Source organism: Nanorana parkeri, unplaced genomic scaffold, assembly GCF_000935625.1.
Source record: "Nanorana parkeri isolate BGI_ZX_2015 unplaced genomic scaffold, ASM93562v1 scaffold679, whole genome shotgun sequence".
Lineage (NCBI taxonomy): Eukaryota > Metazoa > Chordata > Amphibia > Anura > Dicroglossidae > Nanorana > Nanorana parkeri.
The window spans coordinates 741,802-765,603 of NW_017306947.1; the positions used below are offsets into that span (position 1 = coordinate 741,802).

Consider the following 23,802-nt stretch of genomic DNA (forward strand, 5'->3'; position numbering starts at 1 on the left):
TCGACACATGGAAAATCTACTATTAATTGCTTGCAATGGAATTAGGAAGAAGATGAGTCAGATCCGGATGAATCTAACTTTTTTTTTTCAACCTAGAATAAATGAGCACTTAACCCTTGCAGTGTGGGGATAACCCCACTGCAAGGGTTAATGAAAAAAATTCTGGAGTTCTTCTTTTAGTGAAATGGATCTCTTAAACAACAGATCATAGCATGGCTTATGGCTGAAATGCAGTTTTGTATCATTTTATATTTCTGCATATAGGCATGCATTATCTCAACAGATTTAAGTAGCAGTAATATCAAATCACATACGTCAGTACGATAAAGGAGATAAAAATCTTATTTTACTTTCCGAAGAGGTTCAGCTGCTTTGAAGTGGTACACGGGGAATGCATTTGGAGAAATTTAGATGATCAATATATATGTACTTTTTCAGATGTCTGGTGTCCTTATCAATTCGGGAGATAATGATATATGGGAAAATGTAATTATTTAAAATGGAATCAGATCTATAATTAGTAGGCTATTACCCTCTACCAATTCTGTATTTTCATAAGTGACATCTTGCTTGCTATGGAGGTCTAAAAAAAAAAAAAATGCATGGCCTTAAATATGATAGCAAAAAGATTAATGCTTCCATAGGTAACTTTATGCCACAAGTGGGAGGTTTCTCTTTCAGTCATCCCATATTAGTGGTGCTTTCCTACACCTCTGTTCTGGAATGATTTAGTACCTTTCACAGATGATGGGAATTATATCTTAATAGCAGGATTGCATTCTATTATTGTTATTTGCTTAGCTAGAGTGTGAATGTTTGAATGCTAAATTGTATTTGTGTGCAAAATAAAAATGGGTGTTTGTCTTGTGTGAATGTTTAGAGACTTTTATCCCATTGTTTCTGACTCTTTGAAAGGGACATTCCCTCAGTCTGTAAATTCGGCTACTCTGGCTTATGGGTGTTGGTAGAAGAGAAGGAATGGACATTGTTCCTTACTAAACTTACTAATTTTAGACAAAGATTTATTGTATAGTCTTCTGCTTTAGAAGATCAGTGAGTAAGGATGTGTGTATAAGATCGGTTAACTGATGATTTCAGGTTTCTCCACAAGCGGGGTGATAGAAACTCCCATCTTTTACAGTCCCATCTTATACACCTTTCACCTGTGTTACTCCATGCTAATGTAGATGAATGAGAATATGTAGATGAATGATCAAAGGGGGAAATGTGTAGCGAGAGTTGATGATTCCTGTTGAATCCCATTTTCAGACTCCATTTTGTCAGTGTAATATTATGCTTAATGAATCATATTATGGAATGTATCTCTTAAGTAAGACTGTTTAGTAAATATGGTATAAGATAAAGCACACTACCAGAAGTTAATGATATGACATCTAAAATGACAAGTTAAAGATATTCCACTATACGATCATACCCCTTCCCCCGAGCCCCCTCACCTGTTCACGTCTTTGCAGGGAGGAGGCTGTGAGCAGGATCGACCCTGGTTTATCTGTGAGTGATTACAGAGGTCTGCAGGTGCCCTCACTATCACACCCAGATAGCCAGGCATCGATGCTGCTCACAGACATTCTTTCCTTCGCCGGAGCTCAGAACTGTCAGAGCTCCGGCCGAAGGAAGCCAGAACTGACAGGAGCTGCTCTGCTCTTAAATTTCCACTCGCCCTTACCTTATTTTTACTCGCAAAATGCGAGCAGAAATTTTAAGCCCTGGAGTGGAAATTTTAAGCCCTGCACTATATGATCATATTCTAGATGCATATTATATTAAAGAAAAACATACATACTATTAAATACAGTTATAGACTTTAAAATATTTTGTGTACAAAACGCGTTTTAACCGCCTCCTGGCCGGCCGTTGTACAAATACGGCCGGCCGGGAGCTCTCTAGATCTGAGCGGGCGTATTTAAACGTCCCGTCAGATCCGCCCACTCATGCACATCACACTGCACGCGTGTAACTGCAAAAACTTTAAAACAGGCATCGATGCCTGTTAACATACAAGCGATCCCTTGTATAAGCTGCCGTCAGTGTCCCCCCTCCCGCTGGTCCCGAGCTCCACTGTGCCCAGTGCGAGCCCAGGACCAGCATAGTCGCTCTGAGACAGAGGATCAGAGGGGGATTGGTACACGATCTCCCTCCAGTCCCCTCTTCGCGGTCAGAATGCGGAAGTGATGTATATTACATCACGTCCGCATTCTTGTATCACTCTCCAGCTTCAGACGCTGGAAAGAAGCTGATGAAGCAGATGAGGGTGCGTCATCATGAGTTGGAAATTGATACCTGGCATTACTTGCGAGGTGATGGTGTGCATCTCAACGTTGTTGGGACCGCTATGTGGTTTCTAGGCCTACAGGATGGTATTTAAAGAGTGTTGCGTGTTTGGAGGAGTGCCAAGTGTGAGGTTTCCCACTTATCGCTGTGGCGGGTTCAGTAAAGAAACTTCCAAGCTATGTTTTAGGAGGTCTCTGCAGATATTCCTATGTTGTCCCTGAGTCGGTGCGTTGTGGCTAGGGGCCTTTGCTTAAGTGTTATGCAGAGGTCGATTGTATCAGAGTAGAGGTGCCTTTGCAGATTTCAAGCCATATACAGTATGTATAGGCATATATTTGTATTTAGATTATTATAAGTCGATGTTTAAAGGTAATCCTGTTTTTAAATTGATAGTTAAACATCCTACAGCCATTTTATCTTCAATCCTGTGTGGTCTCTTATTTGTGGGTGGGTTCAGGATGGGGAGGTGGTGTAGCAGGGTTTAGAAGGGCCTATGTCTTACCATGTCATGGAAGAGCTCAATAAGTTTAAGATCTAGTGAATGTGCTGATCAGTCCAACAAAGACAGTAATCAGTTTCTCCCTCTTTATGAGCACCTATGCAGCCCCATACCATTGCATTTCCTCTGCCATGCTTAACAAAAGTCTCCTTTGCCATCCTTTCTTTTGGTCTTTATCTCCTTTATATTTGAATAAAAACTAATATTATCAACTGAGAAATCTAAGTTTCAGGTTCTTTCAATGTGTGTGATTTATGCCTATTTTAACCCACTCTTTTTTTTGCCAGTTGCAGATATTGCAAAAACAAAACAAAGCAAAGCTTTTTTTTGGCAGCATCGTCTTGCTAAAATTATTTTATATTTATATATTTTAAAAATAAAATTGTACAACAAAATGAAAAAAAAAGCCAGTGTAACTGTAGATAAAAAGTGCTAATATTATTCTGTGATTTGTCATGTTTACTAAAACTAAAATTATACTCCTGGTAGAAAACAGTGCAGTTATTTACAAATGAAATAAAGGTTTTAAAAAGTGTGTATTCTTTAGATGCAAAGACACCAAATAAAAAGCACAATAACCCAACACACAAAAAGTTTAAATGGTTAAAAAAAATTAAGGCGAAAAGCAGAGAAAGAGGGTTGATGGGGGTATTTATTGGTTAATAAAGAGTTGAATAGGAACAAACTGTATAACCCCCCCCCAAAAAAGAAGCTTTTGATCACTTAGCTACTAGGTTGAAGAAGGCTGCTGGAACTGACATGTCAAAGGGCACTTCTTTGATCTGCACCTAAAACACTAAACAAAATACACTGCAACACTATTGTTGCAAAATACATCTGAATGAAGCCTGCAAACACTTGTGAAGGCTTATTTCACACAGGAGCTTCTGTCAGCACTCCTGAAGCAGAGTAGACCCAGTTGTCAAACTGAAAACCAGCTCCCAGCAATGTCACCAATAGTGCGGAAATGAAGGGGGAGGAATCTGTGCATAAGAGATAAGTGATTAAAGGAGAACTATGGGGTCAGTGTTTTTCCCCATAGTTCTCCTTAGGGTAACGGGAGGACACAAACTAGCATCCTCCCGTTACCCTAAGCTCAGTATACTGCGAGCTACAGCTCGCGGTATACTGAGACGCCGCACCTGGAGCGGATCCCGACTTAGATGACGGGATCCGCCCAGCTGCGTGAGTGACAGCTGGCTCTGCCTACCTAGAGGCAGAGCCAGCTGTACCCACCCCCTCCCCCGTCCGTTCCGCCAGTCAGCGCTGGCAGATCGGAGCGGGGAGAGGGGAATCCAGCCCCTCCCCCTGTCACGGCAGAGAGCCGTGACAGGATGGAGAGGTGAGGGAACCCGGTATGTTTTCCCTCACCTCCCGATCTACTGAGCCGACCTGTGACAGTCTCATTGTCACAGGTTGGCTTAGAACTATGAGGTGAGTGGAAATCGCTCATGTCATAGTTCTCCTTTAAGGAAGAAGCTATCTGGACCTGTAAGGTGTTTTCTTCTCAAACTGCAAATTTCAATGCATGTATGCTTTTGTGCAGTTGTGTACTTAGGCATGACACTTTTTCTACCTTAGCTACATACAGTCTTCCTCTTACCTTCAGTCACATGTGGACAACTTTCTATCAAATCTCCATTTTCTTGGCAAACATTTGGAATAATCTTTCTTTTGCAAAACAATAGACTGACTTTTCTTTAGAAAACTGTCTCTTTTTGGTCATGTATAACCCTAAAAATAGACTTTCAGGATGCTGGTATCAAACACACCAAGACAAAACAATTTACTGTTTTTTTAAATTAAATTAAACGTTGCAGCTGTGCTAATAGCATTTTCTGATTACTTAACCCAATCATGTCCACAGGTAACTAAAATTACCATGACCAGTCCAAATTGTGAGGTTTTGGTATTGCTATGTGCCAGTTTACTCAACAATTTAACATGGACCTGAGCTGTTGATATTTTCCTATTGCAATGGCAGTGGATAGAGATGTCAATAGCACATGCCCATGCTCTCTACATCTTTGAGGATCAGCTACCACTGGGAGAAAATATAAAGTAAGTGGTCCTCAGTGATGCAAAGAGTGGCAGCATCAGAGCCACTCTCTGAGTCATTGTTTATGACTGAAGGACTGAAAAGGATGTTATCAAACCAAGGACACCTAGTAGCGAAAAGGAATAACTGCAGGAGACAAAAAAGCTTCTTTTATATTTTAGGCACCTGCGCAGTGACTATTTTATAAAAAAAAAAAATGTTTACCCAGAGTTTGGCTTTCACAATCAAAAATATTTCTAGGCTCAAAATGAATGTGTGCTTTAGTTAAACTAAGTTGGCGGCAATTAACCAGTTGACATCCGCTGTGTTAAACCCCTTTACCATCCAGGCCATTTTTCAGTATTCAGCGCTGCGGTACTTTAACTGACATTTATTCCGTCATGCAGCGCTGTACTGAAATGAATTATATGTAGATAAACAAGGCTTGAAAAATGTTTGGGTGTCTCACCAGTCAAAAAATAAACCAGTCAGCATGACCGGACTATAGCCTTGCAATTTATGTTAACATTGTTTTGGGACAGATAGAGCTTTCTTTTTAAAGAATTTAACTTTATTGCTATCACATAGGGGACTAAGAATCCCCCTATGTGATAGCCAATTTACACAGACAGGTCCTATTTATGGAAACAACAGGGGTCTCTAGGACCCCTAATGTCACCTAGGGACCACCAAAGAAGCTGATGAAGCAGAGATCTGCTTCACCAGCTTCTGTCCAGCTACAGAAGCTGGAAATTGACAGCATAATGTGGAAGTGATGTAATATACATTACTTCCTGCATTCGGGGACCGGAGAGGAGTTCAGAGGGAGATGGTGTACCGATCGCCCTTTGATCTCCTGTGACAGAACAGACAAAGCAGACAAAATGTAGAGCAGTTGTCCATGGCAACCAATCAGCATCTCTCTTCAATTTGCTCAGACAAGATTTGAAAATCAGACAGAGAAGCTGATTGGTTGCCGTGGGCAACTGCTCTAGATTTTGTCTGCTCATATCATTGTAGGAAATGGTATTCAGCCACCTGCCGTTACGTGAGTAGACTGCAGATTCTGCATGGAGCACTTTAGATGTGCTTTACACAGAGCTTAGTGATAGCGATATTTGTGACCAATAAAATGGATTTTGCAAGAAATTAATAGCTCCGTGGCTAACGAAGGGAATGGGAGGAGTCCGGTGATGTCACAGACATCGACGTCACCGGACCCCTCCCCCTTCCCTTTGTAGCCACTTGGGGAAGGGGGGAGGAGTCCGGTGACGTCACGGACATCGACGTCACTGGACTCCTCTCCCCTTCCCCAAGTGGCTAATGAAGGGAAGGGGGAGAGCGCATACATGTGCATATACAGGCAGTATGAAATTGTTTTAGGAGAGAAAGGAATTTTTCCCTGGGAAGACATCGGTGATGGGTGATTGAATAGATGCTGTGATTAATTCTGTCATTAACACATACTATACATCCTACAGTCCTATAATTAATTAATTCTTATCAGTCTCCAGCTTTTGGAATAGCCATTCTGGGTCTTGAACATAGATTCACCCTTTTGAGCATAGAAGAAAAGAACTAAAAATAAAATAAAAGATGCAAGATGCTTGTTAAATGTAAAACACATCCCTGGTTTCTTGAGGCACTGGTAGTGAACCCAGTACCTTCCAGCTGCACCCTGGGATGGTTACGTTCCCAGTGCCTTCCAGGGAGTTCTTGTCATTCCGTATAAAATAGGCCCTTTTCCAAGAGTGCATACGATCTTGCAAATTCTGTCAAGATCTCGGGACAAAGGCCTTTTTTTTTGCAAGCAGTATCTCCTGACCCACAAATGCACAACATCTGGTGCAGACGTAATTGATGAGTTGGTACAGAAAACAAGGAAGAGTGACAGACTAGTGGGATTGGGGAAATTCAAGACTGAAGAGGCATGTAACTTTGTTTTCTTACTGGCAGTTTATTGAAGTGTGGGGGAGTGTCCACTTTAAAGCTACTTGAGCAGTAGTGGTGTCCCTTAATGTAATAAAGATTTTTTGCCAATTAAAGTTGCATCATTTTACACAATTTATAGAATGATATAAATATCCCTTCTCACAAAAGCAATCATCATGTTGACTATGTGCAATTATTCACATACACTAGACTACAGTGGTGTCCACATTGGCTGTGCTCTCTAGTGCAGAAGTGATCATGAACATAATCACCTGGACAAAATGACAAATCTCTTGGTAGAAAATACATATATGTAGCCCAACAAAGTAATTATCAGATTACCTGGAGCTCAGCATTTTAAGCAACGCTGCAGGCAAAAAGTTAATAACAAAATTGAAATACACACATAGCAGCTAATTTCCCTGCCAAATGATTTGCATTTCTGCCCGGCCAGTCCAGAGTTTGGCAGAGTCCTGACAGAGTTTACATCTAGGTTGGTGACAATACTGTTCTGTACTGATGTTAAACAATATGGTTTGGTCACCGTCCTACCCCAACCTTTGAGTAAAACAGAAGACTAATAAGCTCTTTTCTCTGCTTTCTCCTGTTGTAACATGTTCCTTTTCAGCAAATGTACACAGCAGCCCAACTACTGGCCCCTACTGTGGCTTCTCCTGCTTCCAGACTGAGTTCTACTGTACAGAGGATTACAAAGGGCTCATACAGATACTTACACTAGTTGCATATTACTGAACTCAAAAAGCTAAGATTTGTTATAGCAAAGAAACTGCAGGGTCCCTAGCAAAAATTTGAATGGACCCCCAACAGAAAAAAACATTGTACAAGATCCCAATTGCCATGACAGTTGATGACGGACTAAAGAGGACGTAGTGGTGATAAGCACATCATATAGAGTGGGTTAATATGTAATATAAAATGAGCAGCACAGTGTACAGAATGAGGCAATGCAAAATAGGGAATGTATAGCATGCCTCACATAGTAAAACAGTGCATAAAAGGGAATTTACAATGCAGCATACAGAACGAGGTCGTGTGGAATATAAAATGTACAACAAAGCTTAAGGATTGAGCCAGTGCAAAAAAGGGAATGTTTTTTTACCCTTTATATGGAAGATGGCTTATGGAATCAGGCAGTTCAGAGTAGGGAAAATAAAGAATGACATACAGACTGAGGTGATGCGTAATAGGGAAAGTCCAGCAGGGTATACGGAAAGAGGTGCTGCTGAATAGGGAACACACAACGTAGCATATGGAATGAGGTGTTAGGAATAGGGAACATACAGAATGGTATACAGAATAAGGAATTGCAAACTAAGGAACATATAGCATTGTAAACAGATTGAGGCGGTAAAGAATAAGCACTTTTATAAAATTAGCTCATGTGGATAAAAATGTAAAATCTTCCAATTGCACAAGCCAATTATTTTTAATTAACTTATTCACCTATAAAGTATGAATTACTTTAATATCTGTAATTTTTTAGCGTTATTGTGTTTGGTATGCTTTCTATAAGACATATGCCAACTAATTACTGTACATGTCTTCTTACTACTAACGATGTGCAGCCTGGTTCTGCATAATGGCAGAATCTCTGTCACTAAGGTGTTATGGCAAATATCTCAGCAAGTGGCATTATAAAAAACGGATGAAAAATAGCTCATAAGTATTTGGATGAAACAAACACCATGGTCAAATTGCTCAGGGGAATGCACTGGATAGGATAAAGACAGCTCAAAACAATACAAGGGGAAAGATGACCTGAAATAGGGCATTTCATCGGTCACCTGATTGCTGCTGTAATTTGTAAACATAGAAGCCAGCAGAGGAAGTTGTACACTACTTTCTCTGCTACATTCGGCATTTGATGTTATCTTGTCAAGACCACAGGGAAAAAATTCCTCCACTGGTTTACAAATGAGCGTGGCAATTGGATGAGCTTTCAAATTCTGTGCAGGTTCTGTGCTGATGAAGGTCTAGATGGGGCTGGGTGACTCAGTTTAACTGCTCAAAGCTTCTCATCCCTGGAACTCTGACAGGGCTGCCCCAGCCTCAGGCCATATAGCACCCATGTGCATTGCTTTTGCGGTAGTTCTACCAGCAGTTATAGGGAAACATCTTTAATTAATAATTGTGCCTAAGCAATACCCTGAAAATTTACCTTTTGTCTTGGATTCAACCTGAAAAATAGCAGTGCACTTCCTGATATGTGTGGGTGTCTAGGCACTCCTGAGCCTATTGCCTCATAACTGTATATATGCAGTGTGAAATCTAAGGCCCTGTGCCTCTGACTGCTAGTCCTAGGAAACATGAAGAGAGAGTTGGTGATGTCATTACTGCGTTCTCTATGGTGAAGACTCTGATATGAGGAAGCAAAGCCCTGTCCCTGTTAGGGGTCCCTTTAAGGAATATAGTTATTTGCCTGCAAGCAGTCCATAGCCAGGGCTGGATTTACCATTAGGCAGGGTAGGCACGTGCCTACAAGTGCCCTCCATGCAGGGGCACTGTCATTCCAGTAAGCACTCCCAGTGGAAGAAATAGAAGCTGGGCACACTTAGGCCCCGTTCACACTGAGCGATTTATCGCGCGGTAATTCCCGCGATATCGCGGCTATTTACCGCGCGATATCGCTCTCCAATGCTTGCCAATGGGGCAAAGGGTCGTGTGTCGCTACAGCAGGACCCTTTTTGGAGCGGATTTTGCCGCGATTCTAGCTTGCTCAATGCAAGCATTTGCGCGATATCGCGCAAAATGCAAATCGTGCAGTATGAGTCTGTTTCATGAAATTGAGAATGGAGCAGTGATAGTACCTCATGTGAAGAGAAAAGTGTGTGGTAGAGGAACAGTATCGGACTGTCTCCTGAAAGATTACAGATGCTGAATTGAGAAAGATGCTAGAAATTATGCAGTAATTAAGCTATATCTACCTGTGACCTCTCCATGGCAAATAGAGAAAGCATCCTGGTTTGAGTGCACTGAGTACAGAGTGATCCATAAAGAGTGAGTTTCTGTAAAAAGAATTATGATCATGATTGTCATGCATCTGGGAGAAGTTATCATGCCCTATCAGCATGGATTGTAACTGGAATGTTTTCCTTTTTTGCATTCTTGGCGTAGTTTTTGCAGGATGGTGCTGTATGGAAGATATTTCAATTCTCTGAATTGTATGTCAAGTTTAGCCCTTTATCTGCTGAGCCTGAAAGAAGTAATCAAAGAGTTCTGGAGAGTTAAACCCTGACGCTTACCCACCTTGGAGGAGTCTGCGAACTGCATGGCAGCTGAGCTTTACCTTCTGAGCTGAGATGGAACAAAACCTTCTATTCTGGGCCAAACTTGCGAGACTCTATTTGACACTAGCCTGCTCTTTCGACTCTATGTTGGAATGGCCCAGTGCCTTCTTGGGCCAATAGAGCTGATGTTGCCAGAAAGTAACACCCCAACTTATGCCTTGGAACAAGTGAATGCATTGTGATGTGATCTTTTTCGAAGTGCTGCTAATGCAAACAGTGTTGGAAGGTTTGTATGTGTATTGGGTACAAGGTATGGCACAGAAATTCACTGAGGAGCTAAAGGACTGGATTACAGCTAATTTCATCAAGAAGGTTAGTTTGGATGAAAGAAGTTGAGGAGCTCCCCACTCAGTAAGCTGTACATGAGCCTGCCACTGATAGCGACTTACAATCCAGATTGTTTACTGTCAACTCTGATGAGATGGTCACTAACACCTTGATGCCTGTTGCTGTAGGATTTTATTCAAATTATACATTAAAATCTCTGCTTAAGGACCGCTATTCAAGATTAAGCTGAAAACTGGTATGTTACACAGGCCACAGATTCCTATTTACCACCTGGGGTGGGAGCAGGAAGGTGGCTAACTTAGAGTTCGCATGTGCAAGGCTTGCATGCACTTACATGTAAGGCTTGAGCATGGGTAAGAACTTCCATGCATTTTCTAAAGGAACTTTTTTACAAGTGGGAGAAACAATGTCACGAAATTTATGACATAGCCGTCTGGGATTATCTTGGGGTGCCAAAAGTCTTTTTAGCAAAGGTAACCCCATGAACCAAAAGTTGCACAAGTACTTTTTGGAATTTAGTCTAGAAGGCAACTTCCCGAACAACAAAGTCTTTATTGTAAGACCATCTGGATCTAATCTAAAATAGTTAAACTTGATTAAATGGGCACACATTTGTCCACACACGTATCCAACCTTCTTGACTAGCATTGTAAAATGTTTTCTCAGACTCTCTGTCTGTGTCCCTGTTGGGAAGATTCACTCTTATTGTCCCTATCACCAATGTTGCTGGGAATAAAAGTGGGGGTAAACACCAAGTTTTGAGTTGCCACCAGGTGACAACTATGAGGTGCTTTTCTTCATATTGAAAATATATCCTCTTCATTCCTGTTGATTCTACAGGACAAGAAGTGAAGGGAATTCTCCCTAATGAGACACAGACAGAGAAAAAACTGACAGCAATTTTAACCCTCTGCTACGCTATCCAAATTGTTTTGTTAAGTTTTGGCTTTAGATATAACTTAGGTTCTGCAGTATATTGAAGCCCAAGCGCTGTGAACGGATCTTGATACTGAGTGGTGTGTGTACAGGATTGTTAGGGGTGCTGCCCCACTTCAGCCAGGGGAACTGTGGAACTGGAAAACAAAAGAAAAAGAAGGGCATTCTGAAGAAGGGGGCATTATCCCGGAAACGCGTCAACGACGCCACAATCCAGTGGCACACAGGCTGATTGCAGTCCTGAAACTGCTGTATCCTCGAAACCATTCTGAGTACCCTTGCACTCTATATTTGTGTTTTTTTAAAATAAAAAATCATCTGCACTAGGATGGGTGCCCTTCTTTTTCTTTTGATAACTTAGGTTCTGCCTGCATCTGTCACAAAGAACAGAAGGGGTCCCTTTTGTCCAGGGATATTCCAAAGCTTACCTTGGTTGGCTTAGCAGAAAAACAATAATTCACACTGTGCAGTGTACAAATCCAGTATTCAAACCCCTAAAATAGTGTTCTATAGCTTCATTTACTGTATAGGCTATAATCAATTTATCTATCAATTTATTTAACTAGCACTGTTTATTTAATGATCTTAGTTCTTAGTTTATTAAACTTACTCTCATGTATATTAGAAGCAATTCTATTTAAAAAAAAACCTGTACCAGTTTTAAAAACACAGCGATGCATCACCGACTCCATAAGGGCATATTTATTGAAAACATTCAACTATTGGGCCATACAATGATGTAGATATAAAGTGCATTTGAAGGTCTGATTTAACTGCTTGTTTACTATTCTAGGTCATAATACCTAGGCTCTATTTCACTGTCATTAGTGAAAAATCTAGTTTTCAGTAACCTAGATTGAGAATTAACCAGTTTTAAATTCATAAGACCTGATTCTCTAGTTGATATTACCGATTTAAAGAAGTCAAATTGTTTCTGCACACTTGATTCTGAACATTCACTCCCCACGCCTATATAACAAACTTACCTGTCCTTCGTTCTGGGCTTGGCACAGGGATCCACTTTCTCTCCTGCGCCGTCATGCGGCTCCTCCCTCCTTGTCGGCTTAAGCTGCGAAACTCAATTGTCCGGCGTTCGTGCAAGTGAGTAGACACTGGGCAAGCTTTCCCCCACACCTTCTCGCTGAACCGCCACACAAAGAGTGGGCTGCTCTCTCTCTCACCCTGACCAGCATCCATTACCTCTGATTCTATCCATCCTCTTCTGGATTTCTCTTGCATGCTCTGGAGAGTGACTCCTTCCCAGCAACTCCCACCTCTCCGCACTGAATACTACTGCCTTTGCTGATCTGTGCCTGATAGCTCAACAACTCTGTATCTCTGTCCTCAGTCGTCTCCCAGAGCAACTGTACCACCTTCTACTCCAAACGCAAGATTACTTGGGTATATAGCTGAATGTGCAGCAGATCTTAACCTCCTAAGGACTTCCACTTCTAGAGCTTCCAAACACAAGTGCTTTTTACATGACACCTTTAAAGACTATTATTTACTGTTTGTATGCTATTCCTGTTGAAGTGACGTAACTTCTGCAGCTAATGTGCATTCAAACCTGTGCTTCTAAGACTCTCTGTTATTACCTGATAGTATTAACGCTAACAGAATATCCCTTGAGTGGGTCATAATTGAGTTCTCTTTTTCAAAACTGCAGCAACTGAAGGGGAACTCTGGCTCCGCACATATATATAGCTGGGATCCATATTAAGACAACCCATAATTACCTGGACTGTTACAGCATATTAGTTAGATATCCAATGCTACGCATATAAAAATGTTAGCCTTATAACTGTTTGCCCACTGCAATCAGCCCAAATTAATAATATAAATAGCATGAATCTGTAGGGAAAGTGGTCAGTGAGTGCTAGCAAATGCAGGCAAACCTAGGCCTCAAGATGTGCCTCCATTTGCCTACTCTTGATAAACATTGCTCTTAATTAGTGAAGCAAAGATAAAGATAAAAACCCTGCAACCAGCACCAAGTCACCGTTAAAGCAAATATTTTTAAAGTTAAGGCTTGCCATAATATATAACTATTGTATGTACTGTATTATTTAAGATTATTTGGCTATATCACCTAATTAAGGCATTAAAGAAACCCTTTTAGGATTGTAAGTTATTTACAGGGCTCATGTGCATAGATATTTAATATCATGTCTAAGCAAAATTCCTTTCGTAATATAAGACATGAAGCAGTAGTCAGCTGTTAACTATGGATCAATGGTTCTGTCTGCTCCTTGTAGCTTTGGTATATATAAGAGACAGATATATCAAGTAATATTCACCTCCATCTACAACACTGATCTCTACTTAAAGTCTACATTTAATAGATAGCACTAACTCTTGATATAAGGTCTTACACAGCAGTACTGTGCACATAATAAAAAACGGTGTTGTTATAAAGAAAGGTTCAGTTCTGGAAAGTTCCAAAAAAGTATTACTAGTATAACCTTATCTAAATATATATTCTCCTTGTTCTCACATCCCCAAAATGATAACTACATTGAGTCAAATTTAGGATTTTTACAGTTTGGGTTAATGGAATACTGTCTACAAACTGTGTGAACTAATATCGGTTTCTGAGTGGGAATCACCTAGGTTCCTACTTAATAAAAGGAAACTACATTTTTAATTGTTTTTGTAGCCTTCATCTTAAACAAAACATTCATTAGTTTAGAGCAACTGCCTGGAACTGACCCTTTTTTCACACAACTGCAGGACTTAGGTCCAGAAATTATGTCTGATACCACCTCACATATTAAAAGCTTATGCTTACAGATTGGTTCATGGTCTTTCCCACCACACATCCAGCAGTTTCCAAACTCTGATTTCCAGTAGAAGATGAAGATGTCTCACTGAAGCTTTCTATACCTGGCTGCAGTTCTGGTAAGTTCGTCACAATCCCAGGAGAAAATGGAATTTCAATCTGTTGGGGAGGCTTCATAGTGTATTCTGGTATGCTGGTAGGTGGCATTTGTTGAAGAAACATTCTGCTGTCTGGTACTGAATCTGGGGTCACAAAGGCCTGAGAAAATGTGCCCTCCACATTAGAAAAAGTTTGCCCTGGCATATTTTGAAGAAACATTCCACTGCTATTGGTAGATCCAGGATATACATAAGGGCACTGGCCTTGAAAGTCATTGACTGGACTTTGAGGTTGAGAGTAACTTGAAGGATACACCAAAGGAGGCTGAACATGTCCAGACATTGGCTGGGGAAAGATGGTTCCTCCTTGATGGATTCCTTGAGGCTGTGTGGTAGCTGCTGATGCCACTGGTAACAAAGTTTGAGCCATGCTCATAGCCAGAGATAAGACATTAGCCAGGGAAAACATGGGTGTGGTTGGAGACCACTGGGTGGCTGCTGGGACATTAGAAACTAAAGCACTATTCATAGTTTGTGACACCATTCCATTTTGCATCATTTGTTGCAAGGTATTTCCATGACTAACATGTGGAGTCATCATGCTGGGAAGAAAGGTATTTGGAGAGTTCTCATGTCCTACTGAAGATGAAGGCATCATATGTGGTGGTAGGGAGGAGAGGTAGTTACTGCTATGCACTGAACTGAAAGCTGTTGGTGGGAAGGTGTGGGAAGATGGCATGGAAAAGCTTGTTGAAAAAGGTACAGCAGGACTAGATGTAGTTTCAAAAGAAGGCCAGGTTCTATTTGCAGCCACTGGAGAACCTACATGAGCAACAGACCAGAGTTAGAAGTTAAAATAAAAAACATGAAATAACACAGTGACTCTAAAAGGTACCTATCATGTAAAGCAGTGGTTCACAACATTTCTAGGGCCGATACTGAGCATTTGGACATTTGGTACTCATACTCGCCCAAATGCTCTGAAACCGGAGCTGCCAGTCACAGGGAGATTCCATGCACCCTTGCAACACTGCTGGTCAACCTGGCTTCCTGACCAATCAGGAAGAAGGGCGGTGGGTCATGACCTGCAACCCAGCTTCCTCATTGGTCATGAAGCCAGTATGCAGTGCAGTGAAGGACCATAAAGACCTCAAAAAGGAGGAATCCAGGGAAAAGTTTTGCAACTCCACCAAAGCCCCCCTTCCAGAGCTGCTGGGAGAGGATGACCTTCTTCTAGACACCTCCCAGGCCCCAGTTTGTGATTTATTTATTTTTTGGAGGGTGTTACGACACAGGGAGCTCTATCCATCAGAGATCATTCAGCTGCCTACCATGACATAGGAAAGGTGAGTGAGCAATGTACACTGTGCAAAGCTTCTTTTCCCAGTGCAAAGTCCAGACACAATCCAAGGCAGGAGCCTGGACTGTATACATGGCCAGCAATCACATCATTATCATGAGCACATTCAAACTTGCCTTGTCTCTGCTGCTCCCCGGCCACGGCTGCTGCAGTGGGAGAACTAACACTACTGCACTAGAGGGGGGTTAAGGAACCTATCACCTAGCGTTGCAGAAGGCCCACAGCAACCCACTCAAAAGGGGGTTGCGACCCACTTTTGGGTCGCGACCCACAGATTGAGAACCACTGATGTAAAAGTACCAAATGTTATAGTTAAGAGTAGTAAATTATTACAATACAACTTGTAAGAAATTAATTTAGATTAAATGATAAACATTGTATCTCTTAATTAAAATGGTCCATGCTCAAAACGTATATTAAGCCTAAACTTTTATCTTTAGTTTTCAATACAATGTGAAATAGACATGTAAATGTTGTTTTGTGTGCCGATTGCAAAAGTGGACGAATTTTCATGTATGCAACCGAATTTCTGAATGAAACAAATACTGAATGCATAAGAATCCAAGTTTTGTGGTAACAAAAATCCAGATGCATCCGAATGCCATCCACACTACTGTTCACAGTTAAAATAACAAAAAATAAAAAAACAGCGTGCGGCCCCTTTCCCCATCCACACCAGACTCTCTAGGTCTGGTAGGAATTTTAAGGAAGGGCTCTATACAAAAAAAAACCGTGGGGTCCCCTCTAAAACCCCTACCAGACTTTTAATCCAAGGAGCGGCCCTGCGGAGCAGTAAAGAGGGGGGGGGCCAGCTTGTGCCCCCCTCTGCGCCATACCAGCCTACTTGCCTTTGCCCCACAACCCTGGCAGGGTGGTTGTGGGGGTCTGCGGGCAGGGGGGCTAATATGAATCTGGTTGACCCCTTTATCAAAATGTTTGACAATTCCTTTATTAAAAAAAAGTCCCACAATGTAAATCCAGCGTTGATCAAGTCGTCCAGCAATGTAAATCCTCCTGATCCTCCATGCCGGACACCCACCGACCCGACGAAACAAAAAATCCAGCTTCTCACCGCCTTGAGAGAGTCTTTCTTTTAATCAGGCAGTGGGCGAGAAAGAAACAGCCTGACATTGGCTATTTTAAACTGCACTAGCAGGCTGGCTATTGCACCCACCTGATGCCTGATGTCAATCCACAGAGGAGGACCTGCAGGAGGTCCGCTCCTCTGCAGGGGCAATAGCCATCCTGCTATTGGCTATTTCAAATTGCAATAACCGATAGCAGGTTGGCTATTGCACCGCCCACTGCCTGCTGTCAATCAGCAGAAGAGCGGACCTGAGAGAGATTTTTTGTTTCGTTGGGTCAGCGGGTGTCGGGCATCAAGGATTAGTAGGATTTACATAGCTCGATGCTGGATTTACATGTTGGGACTTTTCTTGTTTTTAATAAAAGAGCTGTCAAAAACTGTGTTTTGTGTTTACTATTGAATGTTTATTTGGTGAATGAGTTGGGGTAACATTTCCCCTTTACTCATTCACCTGGAGGGGGGGTGGCATCTGGGTGCCCCCTGAATCAAAGGGGCACCCAGATTCCTATACGCCCCCCTGCCCGCAGACCTCCACAACCACCAGCCCAGGGTTGTGGGAAAGAGGCCCTGGTTCTCATCAACATGGGGAACCTACCCCATTTTGAGGGCAAGTAGCCTGCTATGGTGCAGGAAGGGGGGTGCACGCTCATCCCCCCTTTCCTGCTCTGCCGGGCCACTGTTCAGATCAAGGGTCTGGTCAGGTATTTTAGGGAGGACATTGTATTTATTATTTTTTTTTTTTTTTTAAACATCCAAATGTATGAAATTAAAAAAATAAAATTCTGATTTTTTTCTGAATACGAATAATGAGTGGATCCACATATTACGAAAAGGAAAAAAAAAATCTCACTGAATCCGAAACTAAACACATTTTTACCAGGTTTACATGTCTAATGTGGATTGATTAAAAATCCTGCCTTTTTTGCTGTTTGTATCTCATTTAGGAGATTTTTTCAACTTCCTGTCCCAGAGACACAATCGGAAAAGAAAGGAAACTCTATTCAAAGTAAGGAGAAATCACATTTAAGACAGATATCACCAAAAAAGTATACCTATTGCAAGATTTTCTCTCATCCTCCTTTGGCAGAAATAACTGTATAATGCTGGATTCCCCATCATTTTCTGTCCCAGTGACACAGTGATCACTAGGACAAATAAGGTGAATTTGCCCAGTACAGACACAAACAGCAATAAAATGACATTGGCTCTGACCTGTTCCCTTTTTATCCAAAGTAAGAAAAATATGTTGGCTTTAAAGAATGATGTTAATAGTTACTTGCCAAAATTGCTTTCCACCACTGTATACCAGATTATGTTGAGGCTCCTCTTAGTATTCTATAAATTAAGATGCAAATTATCTAAAGCCTGCTATTTTGCTATCACGAAATAAAAACATGCTGAAAAGCAACTGGTAGAATAGTGTATTAGTCAGTGTAAACAGTATATGTCAATAAGGTGGCTCATAGTTCCAATAATAATGTGCACTCCTGCTGTAATCTCTCTCTCTCTCTCTCTTAAAAAAACAAGTATGTTTAAGGACACCTTTCCTTTGCTAATCATAAATTGATTTGAGCGACTGGTGTTTTTTGCTGTAGGGGCTAAACCTGCCTTGAGAGAGTCTGGGCTTCTGGTGTGTTAAAGAGGATGGGGCTACCTCCAATGTAAACCTGTGCTCAAATTACTGCTATTGCTATATAAGGGTCCCAGGTTAGAACTTACTGTATATGCACAGCAGTGTGGCTTCACATAAGTTTGCAAATGTATGTAACAACAACCTCTCTTTATAATCTGTCTCTTTATTTAATGTAAACATTGACGATTGTGACACTTCCCTGAGTTACAGGTCATCTGATATTGAAAATAAATAATAAATTGTAAAATAATAAATAATAATACATTGTAAATAATAAAATAATAAATTGGTAACCCAGTAAGACTGGCCCACTTGTTAGTGAAATGTTCCAAAAAGATATTATGGATATTATTGAACTCTTGTTATTTCCACTAGAGCACATTTTCTACAGAAATTATTATGAAATATACTGTACCTATGGTCATGGCTGGCAGGATGGATTTGGGTCGAAGATCTGGAGCACTCATAACAGGTGCTGATGTAACAAATGCATCATCGTCCAACATGTGGCTACCTTTGTTGAAGTGGCTTGGGGAGACAGTTTCTTTGCTTGGACTCGTACATGCCAAATCTGAAAATAGAAATATATACTGAAGAATGTACATAAGGACACAGACAGTAAATAATAAATACTAACATGGAGGACTTCGAGATCAAATTACAACTTAAACGTATGGCAAATATATATAAAGGAAATCCTGTAACTACATAACTAGTGTAAGTACATACATTTATATTTAAATCACTCCTGCAATACCCTAGGTCTGGAAAAGGGACGGCCAAGACTAGGAGCCAATCAGGCTCTGATAAAGTAAAACATTCTGACAGGAATGTGCTGACTTGAGAAAAGGGAAGACTCAACACCCTTTGCCTAGTGTCAGGGAACCAGGGGTGCTGTTCCTTACCAGGCTCGCCAGCGGTGGCGCAGGGCACTGGGTTCCCCTCCTCCTGGCAGGACTCCGGGGGCCGCTGGCTCGCTTGCGGCGCACGCGCGTAGTACACAGGCTGCATGCGCATGCACAGGGGCGCGAGCGTAGCGCGTCTGCGCCACTTAGTGCTTTCAGGTGCTAGCCAGGTTGGGGGAGGTCCCCAGCACACACCATCCGCCCAGTCAGCCCTGCTATTGGCTCCTGGTTAGGGAAGCTTCCTGGTCGCCTCAGCAACCAGGGTGTGGTCCTTGGGTTCCCTGTGTATTTAAACCAGACAGAGCTTTCGCTGATTGCTGAGTTATTCTACCTCTATGGTGTGATCACCAGCTCCATGTGTGTAAACCTGTTGCTTCCTGAACCTTTGCCTGAACCCCCGTTATCGACCCTTCGGCTTGCCTCCTCGCTTCTGTACCTCCCTGCCTGCCTCAACCCGGACTTGGACCTGACTACGCTTTTGGATTTTCCCTCTGTACTTCGTTTTTGAACTCTTTGTCCCTGCCAAGGGGTTCCACTCACGGCCCAGCCGTACAACCCTGACACCTAGGTTGATGATGAAGGGGTACAAGATGCTATTCCTATTTCTGTGGAGCAAAGGCACTAGATTTCAAAGATACGTTCCTACAAATCTCTGTATATAATAGAAAGCAATACTGAATCTTAGAATCACACATTATTGCTTGCTAGCCCTTCATAGTTGCATTATTGCAAGAAATGCTTACCTTAGCTATTTTTATCAGACAGAATATGGCAAAGCTGGGTGAACAGAATTAAGAAAAAGTATGCAGCCATACTTGAGACCATGGTTTTCTTTAAAGATTTACTTTAATAAAGTAGAGGGTTTGACATCTGCAACACCTCTTAGGAGCTGGAAAAACAGCCACTGGCCTATTAAGATGGACAATGCTCTTGTCATAGAGAAAGATACATTTTCAGAAGGAAGTTATGAAAGATCTATTTGAAATCTTTGCTTACCACTGAGAGATGAGCAGGAGAAGGAACGAGATAATTCCTGAAGTTGAAGGTCAGTCTGTTAAAATATTATATGTGAAACAATATCAGTTTTACTGGCTTATTTAAAAATTATGTAATATTAAAAAGCAAATTCCACCCAAAACTGAAAGCCACTGTTGGGTGCAGACACTGCTAATTTCTTATATCTGTTTGACACTACAATTGCAATATTTCCTTTTAAATCTCTACTCAGAAAAGGCCATAACAAAGGTGTCTCCCAATTATTTTTATATTATTAAGAATTAACTGGAGAAGCACAGCACAAGTATTGGCTTCGTAATGACATTGAGATAATAAATGGTGAACTCTGGACGGGCACAGCAAACATCTAGGATTATTGAGAAACAAAGTGAACCACCATGTGTTCAAACTTGCCAGCATAAACAAAGTGAACCACCATGTGTTCAAACTTGCCAGCAGCTATGCAAAACAAAAATATCAGTTGACCTTTATATCCAATAGAGGCGGGAGAGATGTGAGGGTTTTTTTTTTCAAACTGGGATTGATTAATGAAAACTTGAACAATGGAATTTGGAGCTAAATAGTAATGAGCCAAACATACTTGGGTTTGGTTCGAGGCAGGTTCACCGGACTGCACCGAAATTCTGAGCATTAATCCAAACCTCATTGAAGTAAATAAGAAGCCGAATCTTTAAAACCAATTCTGACCATTTCTAGCTCAATGAGCACATTTTTGTTTAAAAAAAAAGTGGGTAGCTGGGCACTACCTGATGGACATGTACCTATGCAAAACTTGTTTTTAAAGAATATTCAGCGGGGAGCTGCTCTTTTAATAATGCTTAAAGTGAAACATTAAAACTGCAAAATTCCTTCAAATAAAATGCCTATACCTGTCTGTGAAGTAGCACATCTATATGATGTATACAATGCACTACAGAAAAACAGACATTTAGAAAAAAAATAATGCTGGCAAATGACATTGACAAAAACATATTTTCCCCTCATATGTTCCCCTCAAGATCAATACCAGACCCTTATCCTTGATGAGGTCTGTCATTGAATTAAAATGTTTATTACTGATATTACCATCACCATTGAACAGTTAGCAACATGACTCCCAAATCTTTCTCCACCTCTGACTTTCCCAGTGGCGCTCCCATTAATGTGTAGTCTGCATTCATATTTTTACCCCAAAATGCATACTTAACATTTTACAACATTAAATCTCATTTGCTATGTAGTTGCCCACTCCCCTATTTTATCCAGGTCCTCCTGTACTGTTATGTCTAATCTCATGTTTATTACCCTGCCAATTTTAGCATCATCAGCAAACATGGAAACATGGCTGTTAACTGAATTAATATAATTAATAAACAAGTTAAACAGTATTGGGCATAGCAGAGAACCCTGTGGCACGCCACTCCCAACTTTAGACCAATTCAAAACAGAGCCATCGACCAAAACTCTGGACTGTTTGCTATCTATTTGCACACAATTTCATCAATGCCCATAGATTGTAGCTTGTAAATTGTAATTTACCAAATACAGCCATGGGGCCATATTAGGTCAAAGATGTCATCAAGATCCCCGCCCATTTGTTTACATTCATCTGCACAGTTGGGAATGCCCCACAGCTGAATGGAGCCAGGATCTGGCACTGGTTCCTAGGATGCTGGCGACTGTTGGCTACCTGGCAACCAGCAGCCCTTTGAGGAAGCTCCTACATACAGTAGCAGTAGTAATACTTTACTGTATGTGTCACTTTCTGCTAGATGTTTGGCCTTGGCAAACACCCAAACAAAAATGCAGAACATGCAAAATTCTAGGGTTGCACAGATACCAAGTACAGTACTTGGTACAAGTACAAGTACATGTACCGATACTTTTGAGCTCCAAGCCTAGACTAGAGAAACATTCAAAAATTAGGAGGCAGCTGTCATTTGTAAGGAGCACGCAGAGCTCCTGGGCTTTGTACATCTCTGTTTTAATGTACGATTTTGTTTTTATGAATATAAATGAAGGGATGCACAGATACCAGTTTTGCGAGTATGAGTACTGGTACTTGCAGAGTACTTCCAAGTACGAGTACTGATACATTTTTCTTTATTGTCAAGTGACAGTTTTTCTAAAACAATACAGACGAATTATTTCAGGACAGTGGTGGAGTGCCAGAGCCAGGTCCCAGCTGCAACCGCGGCAACCCTGGTAGTTCTCATGAAAATGCCAAGTATCTGCACTGGTACTCGAAAAGTATCTGTACATCCCTACAAAATTCCCCAACTGAAACCCATGTTTGGCCCAAACCCGAAGCTCATCCCTAGAGCCAAATGGTGTTGTTATCCATAGCATTTAAACAATTTTGTTTCTGTGACAGAGCAGTTTTTGCAAATGTAATAAATTAATAAGTGAGTGTAATATTGCTAACAAGGATACCTTACCCACTCCACAGTGCTATTATTACAATCTCATTTCCCTTGTAGAGATTCACCTTACTTCCTGTTCTAATGACCACAATGGAAATCACAGAAAATTGCCCAACAGAGACTCTACTGCAATAAAATCTAACAGAGGTTTCTGATCTTTCCCCTCTATATCAATAACAGTCCTTATATTTGTCTCCTTCAGATTTTCCAAAAGATAGAGAAAATATATGCTACACACCTGAAAATCAGGAGGGGACATGCTTTCCCCTGTAACCAATCCATCTCCCTCATCTTCTCTGTCTCCACTGGCCTCTTTCTTCAGCAAAGCCTCTACACGTTGGATTATGTCCTTAATCCTGTTGGTAAAGCTTCCTCTTTCTGACTGCATTATGAACTCATTGTTCACCTGGGGAAAAAAACAAGGTTTAATTAAACACAGATACTGCACTGTTAAATGTTACTAGGCTCATAGTCAAGACCAAGGGGGTTATTCACAAAGCTGCCGAAGTGAATAACCCAACCGAAGTGAAGTGAGCCGAACTACGTACATCGGCTAAAATCAACGGTACATCGGCTGCCTTTGGTCAACCAAACATGCTCTACTTAGCCGATCCAACATCTGGATCGGCTGAGCCGAAGCTCTGGCAGCTCACTCGATGTCGTTCACCTATATTCTCATTCTTATTGTTCCATATACTTTACTATTCTCAGAGGTTCTGAGCTGAATAGCAAAACAGTTAAATGAGGACCTGCTAGAATCTTCTAGCAGGTCCCAGCCAATGAATAACAACTGCCCAGTTGTTATTGTTTAATGACAGATCAGCTTCCCCAGGTCATTTGGGGACGCGGATCTGTCATTACAACTGGGCGGAGCGAGCCGTGAGATGACGGCTGGCTCCACCCAGCTGTCATTTGCGGAGCAAATGGCTGGCCTTCGGCAGGCTGTTCTCCCCACTTCGGCTGTCCCCGCTAACTCCGCCCAATTGGGTTTTTTTGTTCGCTTTTTTATTTTCTTTAAAATATCTTTTAATTTATTTTACTATTTGTTTACATTTTTAACCACTTCAAGACCAGGTGTTTAGACCCCCTTCCTGGCCAGGCCATTTTTCAGTATTCAGCGCTGCGGTACTTTGACTGACGTTTATTCCGTCATGCAACGCTGTACTGAAATGAATTTTATACCATTTTTTGGGGACAGATAGAGCTTTATTTCGGTGGTATTTAATCA

At 41.3% G+C, this 23,802-nt stretch overlaps 1 protein-coding gene across 1 annotated transcript in view; it reads right to left on the reverse strand.

Moving 5' to 3' along the window:
* Positions 1 to 13,994: 13,994 nt before the first annotated feature.
* Positions 13,995 to 23,802, reverse strand: part of LOC108792749 (serine/threonine-protein kinase WNK4-like) — a 73,768-nt gene continuing 63,960 nt past the window's right edge. The window contains exons 13-16 of the mRNA XM_018563591.1: positions 22,813 to 22,980; positions 20,152 to 20,206; positions 18,666 to 18,821; positions 13,995 to 14,992 (exon numbers count right to left, since the gene is read on the reverse strand). Coding sequence (XP_018419093.1) covers positions 14,064 to 14,992; positions 18,666 to 18,821; positions 20,152 to 20,206; positions 22,813 to 22,980 — 1,308 coding nt within the window. The 3' untranslated portion in view covers positions 13,995 to 14,063. The remainder of the gene's footprint in view (positions 14,993 to 18,665; positions 18,822 to 20,151; positions 20,207 to 22,812; positions 22,981 to 23,802) is intronic.